The sequence below is a fragment of the Diadema antillarum genome, unplaced genomic scaffold, assembly GCF_040938485.1.
Source record: "Diadema antillarum isolate AM-2024a unplaced genomic scaffold, OU_Dant_1.0 seq00001740_RagTag, whole genome shotgun sequence".
Lineage (NCBI taxonomy): Eukaryota > Metazoa > Echinodermata > Echinoidea > Diadematoida > Diadematidae > Diadema > Diadema antillarum.
This window is the reverse complement of record NW_027272423.1, coordinates 266827-281291: the sequence shown is the minus strand read 5'-3', so window position 1 is coordinate 281291 and position 14465 is coordinate 266827. Positions and strand designations below refer to the sequence as shown.

The following is a 14465-nucleotide window of genomic DNA, read 5'->3' as shown; positions in this document are numbered from 1 at the left end:
ACTTTCTTTGCAATAGTTAAAGAAAAACACGCAATTTGACCCTCATATCCTGCACATGTTTAGCCCATGTCAAGTACATCATTTCATAAGATAACAACTACTTCATCAGACACTGTCTTTTCTAGGTTAATTAGGGTCAAAGGTCATAACTGTTTCATCCTGTATCTTGGTGAATACCCGTTCTATCTTTCCACGTTTTGCACACGTATAGACGGTGTTTTCTTCAATGAGAATCTCAGAAATTATTGTACACTAGATTACCTACTTTGTCAGTCTTGACAAATTCTCAAATGCAGTTGGGAGAGGCTTCAGTGCCAGTGGTGGGTATTGTAGTCCTGGCGCAAGCAGACGCCTTAACGACCAACAAGGGTTCGTGCCTGCAAACTAGTTTTGTTTTGTCCTGGGGTACTCCAATGGTATATGTGGCAAAATACCACAGGCACACAGGAATATCCTGACATTTACCTGTGATACTTTGACTTGTATTTTCTCTGGTTTATTTTTTGATACTTCTTTACCAAACAAAGTGATACAACGAAAAAGTATTATATGCATATGTACAAGGCTTCAATTATGGACATTGGTATGAATATACGTTTAATGTTATATAGCACAGGTTTATGTACAAGGTTTTACAATGTGCATTCATATGTCATTAAAATAATGAATGACGTAGAAGATAACCTTCGATGTATACATAATGAAAATACTTCTAGAAAACATTGGTTCAAATAAACAGAATGATAAATTACTGTGCAACCAATTATTGGTACATGTACTTATCAATATATTTGGTTTATACTTATTACATTTATAACTATTTATGCTCTGAGCTTGTTTCAGTGAATGATCGAGGGAATTCAAAGAAAAAAATTATTTTGCCAAAACTAGTTTTATCTTAGGAAGATGGCAATCATGTACATACCTTGTTATTAGTACTTATGTATAACTTTATTCTTTAAGAAAATTTCCTTAAATGTAGCAGGGTTAACGTTACTTTCTACATTGTACATAAAACAACCCAGCTGAATTCGATATAAATCAGTAATCTTAAGAATCCGGATTTCTCTAAACAAACAAAACATCAGTATGTGAGCTATAGGCGATATAGCGAATCAATCGCAGTGCTCTTTTCTGCAACAGAAGAACTCTATTTTTTGTTAGTATTGTATTTCCCCATGCAATTACGCCATAATTGAGATAAGGTAGAATGAGGGTTTAATACAACATTAGAAGTAGGACTAACGACTTGGGGAGAATCCCTTTAACGTGATTGATAATCCGAATACTTCTTGAAACTATAATGCAATCTTTTATAAATATGATGATTCCAAGTTACCTTATTGTCAATTGTAATACCTAGAAATTTTGAGGTCTTGGGGTCTTTAATGACAGAATTTTCAAATAGGACTCGGTAAGGAATTCACGTTACCGACTTACCTAATAACATGTATTTATGTATTTTTAATTATTTAAAGATAATTTATTATCTTTCATCCAATTTGAAACATGAGTAAGTTCTACATTTAAAACATCTACAAACTTATTTGGATGACATGGAGTATGAAAGAAATATGAATCATCAGCAAAGAGGATAAAAGAGAAAACACTCAAAGAACATCGAATGTCATCGAATGGTAGTGGACCAAGAAAGTTTCCTTGGGGACGTTCCCACGTGATTGGAAGGGTACACTGATTATATTCATCAGTGGTTTCGAAATGCTTTCTTCCAGAAAGATAACTTTCGAAACATTCCGGGGTCTAACATCTATTATATCCCTCATGTAAAGCTTCTTGCCATAGGATTGTACAGAGCACGAACATGGTGTAGTTTTACTAGCTAGCTACGAGCAGCTGGATGCGGTGCAATTGGTTACTAGCCAGCGGGATATAGTACTTTTGGGAATCCACGATCTGCACCCATCGTGATCGTACGATCGATATCGACATTTCTCACTTAAGAATGTACGCAGTGCGCGTAGTAGCGATACTTTTGAGCGACAGTCCTGTGCGTGGCTTGTAGCTAGCGCTAGCAGCGCTTTGGAATTGCGCGACGGCATAATTACAGAAATCTGTGGTGCGATGGCGTGTGTGTGTAACGTTATTTGCAATTAGTGTGATCAATGCATTCAGCTCAATTGACAAAGTGACTGGTTCAAGTAACGGAGGAATGATCGCAGGAGGACACCATATCAGGTACGAATTAGGAATAAACTAAAACCGATTTTGAAGATGATCTGGGTAACGAAGCTGCTTTAGGCCTACTTCTAACGTAGTCCTGGACCTCCTCGATCTTTCGGAGTTTTGCACGCTGTGTAGTAGTGTAGCTCGTGTGTAGGAATCAACAACAGCGCAGCGGTGTCGTTCGCTACGCGCTGCACGCACTGCTGCTGCACAGCTACGGCCTAACGGTAGATTTATCGTTCAAGAAACCTGCACATTTTTCCAAAAGGGAACCGTCATTACTCTAGTAAAATGCTCGAGAGGGATATAAAACAAATATCGACTGCTTTCTTTCGGGCCATGGTAAAACTATTTGACCTCGGTGATTTCTCAACAGTGCCATGTCCCTCGACTTCGTCTCGGGACATAAGCACTGTTGAGAAATCACCTCGGTGCAAATAGTTTTACCATCTCCCTCTGCAGCAGTCGATATTTGTATAATACCATAGTGCGCAAGTTTGTATAATGAAATGTCGTGATTGTAGTATTGAACATTTTAGAAAAATCTAAGAACAAATCAATAGTCAGGATTTTTCGTTTGAACCCTACTAGTGTGGTATTGATATAAATTTACAATGGCATTATTGAATTTTTCTAATGTCAAATTGGGAGTCAGATATAATGATGTTGTGATTTCCAAGGAAGGTAGTCGCCCTTGATTGAACGGCTTTCTCTGAGATTTTGGATAACGAGGTTTACAAAGATATCGGGCTATAAATGTTGATGCATAATTTGTCCCATTTCTTAAATATTAGGTTCATCTAAAAGTGTCAACTGAATATCAAAGAATTTTCCACCCGCTTCAATCAGGTTTGCATTAAAATCCAATGAGATCATAAGATTTCAAGCGAATCGGGAAAATCAACTTCAAAAAGCTAACTAGTTCATTTCTCAACAGAATACTAATTAATAATTTCCTAACATGGACGTGTGAAAAGCGATTTAAATTGCATGCGAAACGGAATCAAATTTGCATCTGCACCACCGTGGAGATGTTAAGGATTTTTCAAAGTTCAAAACACACACACACACACACACACACACACACACACACAATATACATATACACACATATATATATACATATATATATATATATATATATATATATATATTTATATATATATAAATTTCAGCATGTAGACACTGTTTCCGTCATTGTTATTTTTTTCTTCTTCGTAACACATCTGCCTGAAACTGCTTACTTAATGTAGCTTGAAATGGGACATTTGGTTTTCCTGACCTTCTCTTCTGGCAATACGTTTCATTCTCATGGATGCATGCATATTAGCCTATATACATTCCTTTCTGCACAAATTTGACGGATGTTCGAGGATCAAATTACGTAAATGTCCTAAAATAATCAGGGAACTGTAGTAATTGCAGAATTTCAAAACCGGCATGATTTTATAAAACTGTTGCTTTACTCAGATAGGGGAGGGGGGTTGATGCAACTGGCCCGAGAAACGTTTAACGTACATACGGTTAAAAAAAAAACCGAAAAAAAAGAGAAAAAAAAAAGGAATGGACCATTAGGGATGGGTCCAAAACGTAGTAATGGATTTTGATGTGTACAAAAGTAAGAGATATGACGATGCTGTAAGTGTTTCATCTATATTGTTGATAATTAATAAAGTGAAAGTAGAAGAGAGACTAGAAAGAAGAATACATCAAAACTAAAGTGATTGAAATCAACTAATTGAATGGCGATTTGATGATGCAACGATATTACATTATTCAACGATTTAAAATGGAAATGCGACGTGAATTTTTGCGGTGTAAATTGGGTCGTTGACATTCGAAGTTATCTGCATCTAAATGGAATTGAAACAAGTACTTGGAACCTTTTAAAGTACCTTTATCAAGCTGGCTCGAAATTGAATGCCAGCTCAACGTCCTTATATTCAATGATTTTTTTTTTCTCTCAATTGAATGAAACAGAACCTAAAAGGAATGACATGAAACGGATTTGAATGATTAAAATGAACAAAGAGAATTGAGGCATGCCAAACTCAGCTTTGAATGCCTTTCCACTCATTATAATGCAAATTTGATACAATTGGCCTGGAAAACATTATCAATTTCCAAGAGTACATGTTCTACTCTGTGCATCTTTGACATTCTTTGGTTTATCATTTGTTATGTGTTCATATTTTTTTCTGCATCATAGGGCTTCAAAGGACGTGATGCTGCATACATTATTGATTCAAGACTACTGATACAGGTATGTCACAACGCTGTAACTCTCCTAAATAACGACGAACCTGCTATGTACTCTGTCAATCGAAAAGGTAGAACTGCACTATAATGGATAATAGAGAAACGACAGTTAGGAAAATACACCGGTACTCTGATTCTCTAAATTTGGTGCATGGAGATGATGTACATCAAAAAAACACTAGCAGTAACCATTCACTGTATCAAGCGTGTGAAAATGGAAATCTTTCGGCTGTCAAATCCCTTGTCGAGAAAGGGGCAGACGTGAATGTTGCCGGAAGAGATGGCGCTACACCTCTACAAAGCGCATGTGCGAATGGACATGTAGAAGTTTCACGTTACCTTGTTGGACAAGGAGCGGACGTCAATGCAGCTGACGAAAACGGTGTCAATCCCCTCTTCCTTGCATCTAGAGAAGGACATCAGACTGTTGTCTCCTACCTTTTAGACCATGTAGCTGATGTGAACGCAGAAACTATTGACGGTGAAAGTTCTTTGTATATTTCATGTAGAAATGGACATCTCGCAGTATCCAAAATCCTTGTAGACAGGGGAGCAGATGTGAATTCTCTAACGAATGATGCTGTTACACCTTTACATAGGGCATGTGAGAATGGACATGAAAAATTTGCAAATTTTCTTCTTCAGCAAAGGGCTGATGTAAATGCAGCTGACAAAAACGGTTTCAATGCCATCATCCTTGCATCTATGAAAGGATATACAAAAATTGTTTCTAATCTTGTAGATCATGGAGCTCACGTAAATGCAGTTGTGGTTAAGTATAACAGTATTACACCATTACAGTATGCAAGTATCAATGGACATCTAGAAACAATACGCTATCTTATTGAACACCAAGCTGATGTTAATATTGCTGATAACAAAGGTTTGAATCCACTCATTCTTGCATCTACAGCAGGACAAAAAAGAGTTGTCTCCTATCTTTTAGATCATGGAGCTGACGTCAATGCAGTTGACAATGACGGTGATAGTTCGTTACATAATGCATGTAAAAATAAACATCTCACAGTAGTCAAAGACCTAATATACCACGGGGCTAATGTAAATGCAGTAACAACTAATGGCCAAAGTTCGTTGCATCTTGCATGCAAAAATGGACATCTTACAGTTGCCAAAATCCTTGTTGACAGGGGAGCAGATGTAAATACTAGATCGAAAAACGGTGATACACCGCTACTTGATGCTAGTTTGAACGGACATCTGAACGTTGCACGATATCTTCTTGAACAAGGAGCTGACGTAAATGCGGCTAATAAAAAGGGTTTCAATCCCCTAATCGTTGCATCTCAGAAAGGATACAAAAATATTGTGTCATACCTGATAGACCGTAGAGCTGATGTAAATGCAGCTAATAAAGAGGGTTCCACTCCCCTCATCGTTGCATCTCAGAAAGGATACGAAAATGTTGTTTTCCACCTAATGAACCATGGAGCTAATGTACACGCAGCTAATCACGGACATGTTAGTTCGTTGCATTTTGCATGCCAGCATGGACATCTCACAGTTGCCAAAATCCTTGTTGACAGGGGAGCAGGTGTGAATAATAGAGCAAAAAGTGGTTCTACACCGCTATATCTAGCTAGTTTGATGGGACATCTGAAAGTTGCAGAATATCTTCTTGAAAAAGGATCTGACGTAAATGCGGCTAATAAAAAGGGTTTCAATCCCCTCATCGTTGCGTCTCAGAAAGGACATGAAGATATTGTTTCACACCTAATAGACCATGGAGCTGACGTTAATGCAGCTAATGAAAATGGTTCCAATCCCATCATTGTTGCATCTCAGAAAGGATATGAAAATATTGTTTCACACTTGGTAGACCATGGAGCTGATGTACACGCAGTAAACCACGCCGAGGTTAATTCGTTACATTTTTCGTGCCAATTAGGCTATCTCACAGTAGCCAAAATCCTTGTTGACAGGGGAGCAGATGTGAATGCTAGAGCGAAAAGCGGCAATTCACCGTTATCTCTTGCTAGTTTGAAAGGAAATTTGGATGTTGCACAATATCTTCTTAAACAAGGAGCTGACGTAAATGCCGTCACTGAAAAGGTTTTCAAACTTCTCTCCTATGCATCTCAGGAAGGGCATGAAAATATTGTTTCACACCTAATAGATCTTGGAGCTGATGTACATGCAGTTAACAATGACGGTGATAGCTCCTTGCATTTAGCCTGCCTCAAAGGACATCTCAAGCTGGCCGAAATCCTACTCGGTCAGGGAGCCAACGTGAATTCAGCAACGAAAGGTGGTGTTACACCATTACAAGACGCATGTAAAAACGGGAAACTTGAGATAGTACAATATCTTCTAGAAGAAGGAGCTGACGTAAATGCATCTGATGCACAAGGTTTCAATCCCCTCATCCGTGCATCTATGAAAGGATTCCATCATCTTGTTTCTCACCTTTTAAACCATGGAGCTGATGTGAACTCAGCAACCTTTGACGGTGAAACTTCGCTGAATACAGCATGTAAAAATGGACATCTTACAACTGCCAAGATTCTTGTAGACAGGGGAGCTGATGTGAATTCTTCCAATAAAAATGGCATTAACCCTTTGCAAAGAGCTTGTGAGAATGGCAACGTAGACATGGCACGCTATCTTGCTGAAAAAGGAGCCGACGTAAATGCTGCAGATCACGAAGGTTTCAGCCCTTTATTTCTTGCATGCATGAAAGGGCATCAAGGTGTGGTTTCGTTCCTAAAATATCATGGAGCTGATGTGAATGCAAAAGCAATTGACGATCATAGGCCTTTGCATGTTGCATGTGTAAATGGACATCTCGCAGTTGTCCGAATTCTTGTTGACATGGGGGCAGATGTGAATACTAAAACAAGAGATGGTGCTACTCCGCTATATTATGCTAGCGCAAAAGGACATCTACAGGTTGCTGACTTTCTTGTCGATAAAGGAGCTGACGTTCTGACAGCTGATAAAAAGGGTTCCACTGCTCTCATCCGTGCATCTGGGAAAGGATACGAAATTATCGTTTCACACCTACTACACCATGGAGCTGATGTGAATGCTGTAACCACTAATGGCACAAGTTCTTTGCATGTTGCAAGCGACAATGGTAATCTCAAAATTACCAAAATCCTTGTCGACAGGGGAGCAGACGTTAACTCTGCAACGAATACTGGAGTTACACCTTTACAAAACGCATGTAAAAAGGGGGAATGTGAAGTAGCACAATATCTTCTTGACAAAGGTGCCGACGTAAATGCATCTGATGCACAAGGTTTCAATCCCCTCATCCATGCAACTAACAAAGGACAGCTGAGTATTATTTCTCCCCTTTTAAACCACGGAGCTGACGTGAATTCTGTAACGATTGATGGGGAAAGTTCTTTGCATAATGCATGCAAAAATGGCGATGACGCAATTGTCAACATCCTTGTGGACAGGGGAGCAGACGTGAATTCTGCAACGAAAAAAGGTGTTACACCTTTACAAAACGCATGTAGGAATGGACATGCAGACGTTGCATGCTACCTCGTTGAAAATGGAGCTGACATGAATACTGCTGATGAAACAGGTTCAAATCCCCTATTTCTTGCATGTCTGAAAGGGCTCCACGGTGTTGTTTCATGCCTAACAAAGCAGGGAGCTGATGTGAATGCACCAGCCATTGACGATCACAGGCCTTTGCATGTTGCATGCGTCAATGGACACCTCACGGTTGTGAACGTCCTTGTAGACAAAGGGGCAAATGTGAATACTCTTGCCAAAGACAATGTTACTGCGCTATATTATGCTAGCGCAAAAGGACATGCACAGGTCGCTGACTATCTTGTCGATAAAGGAGATGACGTTCGTGCAGCTAATAAAAAAGGTTCCACTTTCATCATCCGTGCATCTGGGGAAGGATACGTAAACATTGTTTCACTGCTAATACACCACGGAGCTGATGTAAATGCTGCAACCATTAACGGTACAAGTTCATTGCATGTTGCAAGTGAATATGGACATTTTACAATTGCCAAAATCCTTGTCGACAGGGGAGCATACGTTAACTGTGAAACGGATACTGGTGTTACACCTTTATACAACGCATCTAAAAAAGGAAAATTTCAAGTATCAAACTATCTACTTGAAAAAGGAGCTCACGTCAATGCATCCGATAAACAAGGTTTCAGTCCTCTCACTATCGCATCTATGAAAGGACACATCACAGTGGCCAAAATCCTTGTTGACAGTGGGGCAGATGTAAATCATAAAGCAAAACGCTGTGTTACACCGCTATATCTTGCTAGTTTTAATGGACATCTGGGAGTTGTACGATATCTTGTTCAACATGGAGCTGACTTAAATGAAACTGATGAAAAGGGTTTAAATCCACTTATCAATGCATCTAAGCAAGGACACGATAATATTGTTTCACACCTAATAGAGCATGGAGCTGATGTACATGCAGTAAACCATACGGGCAGTAGTTCGTTACATTTTGCATGCAAAAATGGACATCTCACAGTAGCCAAAATCCTTGTTGGCAGTGGAGCAGATGTGAATACATCAGGGGAAAACAGTGATACACCTCTAATTCTTGCAAGTTTGAAAGGACATCTGAATGTTGTCCAATATCTTGTTGAACAAGGAGCTGACGTAAATGCAGCTAATGAAAATGGTTTCACTCCACTCATCCTTGCATCTCAGAAAGGACACGAAAATGTTGTTTTATACCTAATAGACCATGGAGCTGATATACATGCAGCAAACCATACGGGTGGTAGTTCGTTACATTTTGTATGCCAAGATGGACATCTCAAAGTAGCCAAAATCCTTGTTGACAGGGGAGCAGACGTGAATTCTACAGCGAAAGGCGGTGTTACACCACTATATCTTGCTAGTTTGAAAGGACATCTGAATGTTGTCCAATATTTTGTTGAACAAGGAGCTGACGTAAATGCAGCTAATGAAAATGGTTTCACTCCACTCATCCTTGCATCTCAGAAAGGACACGAAAATGTTGTTTTATATCTAATAGACCATGGAGCTGATATACATGCAGTAAACCATACGGGTGGTAGTTCGTTACATTTTGCATGCCAAGATGGACATCTCAAAGTAGCCAAAATCCTTGTTGACAGGGGAGCAGACGTGAATTCTACAGTGAAAGACGGTGGTACACCACTATATCTTGCTAGTTTGAAAGGACATCCGAATGTTGTCCAATATCTTGTTGAACAAGGAGCTGACGTAAATGCAGCTAATGAAAATGGTTTCACTCCACTCATCCTTGCATCTCAGAAAGGACACGAAAATGTTGTTTTATACCTAATAGACCATGGAGCTGATATACATGCAGTAAACCATACGGGTTATGGTTCGTTATATTTTGCATGCCAAGATGGACATCTCAAAGTAGCCAAAATCCTTGTTGACAGGGGAGCAGACGTGAATTCTACAGCGAAAGACGGTGGTACACCACTAATTCTTGCTAGTTGGAAAGGACATCCGAATGTTGTCCAATATCTTGTTGAACAAGGAGCTGACGTAAATGCAGCTAATGAAAAGGGTTTCACTCCACTCATCGTTGCATCTCAGGAAGGACACGAAAATGTTGTTTTATATCTAATAGACCATGGAGCTGATATACATGCAGTAAAGCATGAGGGAGTGAGTTCGTTACATTTTGTATGCCAAAATGGACATCTCAAAGTAGCCAAAATCCTTGTTGACAGGGGAGCAGACGTGAATTCTACAGCGAAAGACGGTAATACACCACTAATTCTTGCTAGTTTGAAAGGACATCCGAATGTTGTCCAATATCTTGTTGAACAAGGAGCTGGCGTAAATACAGCTGATGAAGAGGGTTTCACTCCACTTATCCTTGCATCTCACGAAGGACACGAAAATGTTGTTTTATATCTAATAGACCATGGAGCTGATATACATGCAGTAAACCATGAGGGTAATAGTTCGTTACATTTTGCATGCCAAAGTAATGGACATCTCACGGTAGCCAAAATCCTTGTTGACAGGGGAGCAGACGTGAATTCTACAGCGAAAAGCGGTAATACACACTAATTCTTGCTAGTTTGAAAGGGCATTTGAATGTTGTCCAATATCTTGTTGAACAAGGAGCTGACGTAAATACAACCAATGAAAAGGGTTTCACTCCACTCATCCTTGCATCTCAGGAAGGACACAAATATGTTGTTTCATACTTAATAAACCTGGGAGCTGATGTACATGCAGTAGACCATGAGGGTTATAGTTCGTTACAACTTGCATGCACAAATTGACATCTCACAGTAGCCAATATCCGGTGACAGGGGAGCAGACTTGAATTCTACAGCGAAAGACGGTGTAACACCAGTATATCTTGCTAGTTTACAAGGACATCTGAATGCTCTCCAATGGGTTTCACTCCACTCATCGCAGCATCTGAGAAAGGACACGAAAATGTTGTTTTATACCTAATAGACCTGGGAGCTGATGTAAATGCAGTAAACCATAAGGGTTATGGTTCGTTACATTATGCATGCCAAAGTAATGGACATCTCACAGTAGCCAAAATCCTTGTTGACAGGGGAGTAGAATCACGGGCAGAGATGTGAATACTAGAGCGAAAGACGGTTCTACACCGCTAAAAGGTGCTTGTTTGAAAGGACATCTGGATGTTGCACAATATCTTTTTGATCAAGGAGCTGACGTAAATGCAGCTGGTGAGGAGGGTGTCAATCTTCTTATGGCTGCATCGGAGAAAGGATACGAAAATATTGTTTCACACCTAATAGACCTTGGAGCTGATGTACATGAAGTAAACCATGACGGTGATAGTCCCTTGCATTTAGCTTGCCAAAATGGACATCTCAGAGTAGTGACAATCCTTATCGATCGGGGAGCCGACGTGAATTCAGCAAAGAAAGATGGTAATACACCTTTGCATTATGCATGTAAAAACGGGAAACTTGAAATAGCACAATATCTTCTGGAAGGAGTTGACGTAAATGCCACTGATGAAGAAGGTTTCAATCCCCTCATCCTTGCATCTATGAAAGGATATCATGTTCTTGTTTCTTACCTTTTAGACCATGGAGCTGATTTGAACGCAAAAACCTTTGATGGTGAAAGTTCCTTGGATAAAGCGCGTGAAAATAGACATCTTACAACTGGTAAAATCCTCGTAGAATGGGGAGCAGACGTGAATTCTTCCAGTAAAGATGGTATCACTCCTTTGCCAAGAGCTTGTGAGAAAGGACACTTAGACATAGCACGATATCTTGTTGAAAATGGAGCTGACGTGAATACTGCTGATAAAACAGGTTTCAACCCTTCATTTCTTGCATGTATGAAAGGACACCAAGGAGTTGTTTCATACCTAACAAACCATGCAGCCGATGTGGATGCAGTAGCCATTGACGATCATAGGCCTTTGCATGCTGCTTGTGTAAATGGACATTTCGCAGTTGTCAAAATTCTTGTTGATAGGAGGGCAGATGTGAATTCTAAAGCCAAGGACGGTGTTATTCCCTTATATCATGCTAGCGCGAAAGGACATTTACAAGTTGCTCACTATCTCATTGAACAAGGAGCTAACACTCAGGCAGCTGATAAAGAGGGATTTAATGCCCTCATCCGCGCATCTAGAAAAGGATACGAAAGGATTGTTTCTCACTTAATAGACCACGGAGCTGATGTAAATGATGTAACCACTAATGGCACAAGTTCGCTGCATGTCGCGTGTGACTATGGACATCTCAAGATTACCGAAATCCTTGTAGACAGAGGAGCACACATTAACTCAGCAACCAAAGCTGGTGTTACACCTTTACAAAACGCATGTAGAAATGGACAAAGTGAAGTAACACACTATCTTCTTGAAAAAGGTGCCGACGTAAATGTAACTGATGAACAAGGTTTCAGTCCCCTCATCCTTGCATCCGAGATAGGACATCAAAGTATCGTTTCACGCCTAATAGATCATGGAGCTAAGGTAAATGCAGTAACAATCAACGGCAAAACTTCGTTGCATATTGCATGCCAAAATGGACAAGTACATATCGCTAAAAACCTTGTCAACAAGGGAGCAGACGTGAATTATGTAACAAAAGATGGCGCCACACCATTGCTAAACGCATGTAAAAACGGACATATTGTAATTGCACACTATCTTCTTGAATTTAGAGCTGACGTAAATGCTGCTGATGAACAAGGTTTTAATTCTCTCATACTTGCATCTATGAAAAGACACCAAAGTCTTGCCTCTCACGTTTTTCACCATAGAGGTGACGTAAATGCAATAACCATTGAAGGCAAAAGTTCGTTGTATGTTGCATGTGAAAATGGACATCTTATAATAGTCAAAATCCTACTAGGTAGGGGAGCAAACGTGAATTACGCCAATAACTTTGGTGTTACACCTTTACAAAGAGCTCGTGAGAATGGACATTTTAGGATTGCACGCTATCTTGTTGAAAAAGGAGCTGATGTAAATGATGCTGATCAGGAAGATTTCTCGCAGCAATGAAAGAGCACAGAGTCATTGTTTCATACCTTACAAACCATGGAGCTGATGTGAACACAGCAACCGTTGGCGGTGAAAATTCGTTGGATAAAGCATGTGAAAATGGACATTTCATAAATGCGAAAATTCTTGTAGACAGGGGAGCAGACGGGTGTTCTTCCGGTAACGATGGCATTACAACATTACAAAAATCCTGTGAGAATGGAGAGGTAGATATTGTACGCTATCTTGTTGGAAAATTAGGTGACGTAAATACTGCTGACGGAACAGGCTCCATCACCCCCACCCTGGTTTCCATGCATGATATAACATGGAACTGCAGGGCTGTCAATTCAGTATATAGTAACGATACAAGGGCTTTGCTTATTGCGTGTCTGCATGGCCATCTCACGGTTGTTAAAACCCTCGTTGACAAGGGAGCAGAATGTGAATGCTACCACTAAAGAGTGTTATATCTCGCTACAGATTGCTAGTTCGAAAGGGCATCTTGAAGTTGCCCAAAATCTTGTTGAACAAGGAACTGATGTAAATGCAGCTAATGAAAAAAAAAATTCAAAGCTCTCATCCCCGCATCTATGGAAAGATACGAAAATATCGTTTCACACTCATAACACATTATTCGAGCTGATATGCAGTGATTCATGGGGTGATAATTTGCTGCATATTACATGCCGCAATGAGTATCTCATGTCGAGTCCTTACTAACAGGGGATCAGATGTCAATGTTACAGCGGAGGACGGTAAATGTGGAAATGGACATCTCTCAGTTGTTCAAATCATTGTCAAGATACCAGACGTGAATACTCCAATGAATGATGATATTGCGTCTTTACGTGTGATGTGTCTGAACAGCAATCGAGAAGTTGTACACTGTCTTGATGAGCAAGAAGCTGACCATGATCCGCTTTAGATTATATTATGCATTGTTTCACACCTGTTTTTGCTTGTTTGATAATGGCATATAGCTCCTTTTTACCTTAAGCATGAAACCAACAGCAAATAATCAAACTCTGTGAGATAAAATGCAGCAATGTGTTTTACAAATGTCATGAATACTGGTCGATGATATACGCATCGCATTTCTTATCTACTTATGCATCTGGTGAATAAGTCTGTTTTTACATGATGCCATCCTTGTCTGGTTGACTTTGGTTTTTGCAGTATGTATTGTGTATAGTCAGCTTTGTGTATATTTGATGAAGATTGACGACAGGGTACTGTTGTACATAGCTCATGGAATAATTGCCTTGTTTGTTGTTCAATGATTAACCTAGTAGAGAGGATCACCTCTAATCTCAATATTCAACTGCCGATAAAATAACTCTGTTATATTTTATGTACATGTATCTACTTTGACAAACGCTAGAATGTTATTCCTTAATTAATACATGAATAGCACATGTTAATATTTCATTTCTGTGTATCAAAGAATCTATATACCAGTCGTGATATATGAGTTATATGGAGGCAGATGTGTGTATAAGCTTTTCCCCTTTACGAAATTGTGTATCATTCACACGGTGTCTTATAT

The 14465-nt window shown here is 39.5% G+C and overlaps 3 protein-coding genes across 3 annotated transcripts in view; all 3 read left to right on the top strand.

Annotated features, from left to right (window-relative positions):
- Positions 1–8773, top strand: part of LOC139711961 (uncharacterized) — a 50019-nt gene extending 41246 nt beyond the window's left edge. The window contains exons 2-3 of the mRNA XM_071623808.1: positions 4394–8278; positions 8718–8773. Coding sequence (XP_071479909.1) covers positions 4531–8278; positions 8718–8773 — 3804 coding nt within the window. The 5' untranslated portion in view covers positions 4394–4530. The remainder of the gene's footprint in view (positions 1–4393; positions 8279–8717) is intronic.
- Positions 8774–8857: 84 nt separating this feature from the next.
- On the top strand, positions 8858–11123 carry LOC139711960 (uncharacterized). Its single transcript, XM_071623807.1, has 4 exons — positions 8858–8877; positions 9552–9787; positions 10127–10254; positions 11112–11123. Exons 1-4 carry the CDS (start codon positions 8858–8860, stop codon positions 11121–11123), a joined length of 396 nt encoding a protein of 131 aa, XP_071479908.1.
- On the top strand, positions 10740–12968 carry LOC139711970 (uncharacterized). Its single transcript, XM_071623816.1, has one exon. It carries the CDS (start codon positions 11156–11158, stop codon positions 12935–12937), a length of 1782 nt encoding a protein of 593 aa, XP_071479917.1. The 5' UTR covers positions 10740–11155; the 3' UTR covers positions 12938–12968.
- The last annotated feature ends 1497 nt before the right edge of the window (positions 12969–14465 follow it).

Bases quoted from the DNA above. Each gene is read 5' to 3' on its own strand.
- LOC139711960 (XM_071623807.1), top strand. From the start codon at position 8,858: ATGGAGCTGATGTACATGCA. The intron at 8,878-9,551 runs GTAAACCATACG...CCTTGTTGACAG, and splicing joins ATGGAGCTGATGTACATGCA to GGGAGCAGACGTGAATTCTA. The intron at 9,788-10,126 runs GTTCGTTATATT...ATCTCAAAGTAG, and splicing joins AGTAAACCATACGGGTTATG to CCAAAATCCTTGTTGACAGG.
- LOC139711970 (XM_071623816.1), top strand. From the start codon at position 11,156: ATGGCTGCATCGGAGAAAGGATACGAAAATATTGTTTCACACCTAATA.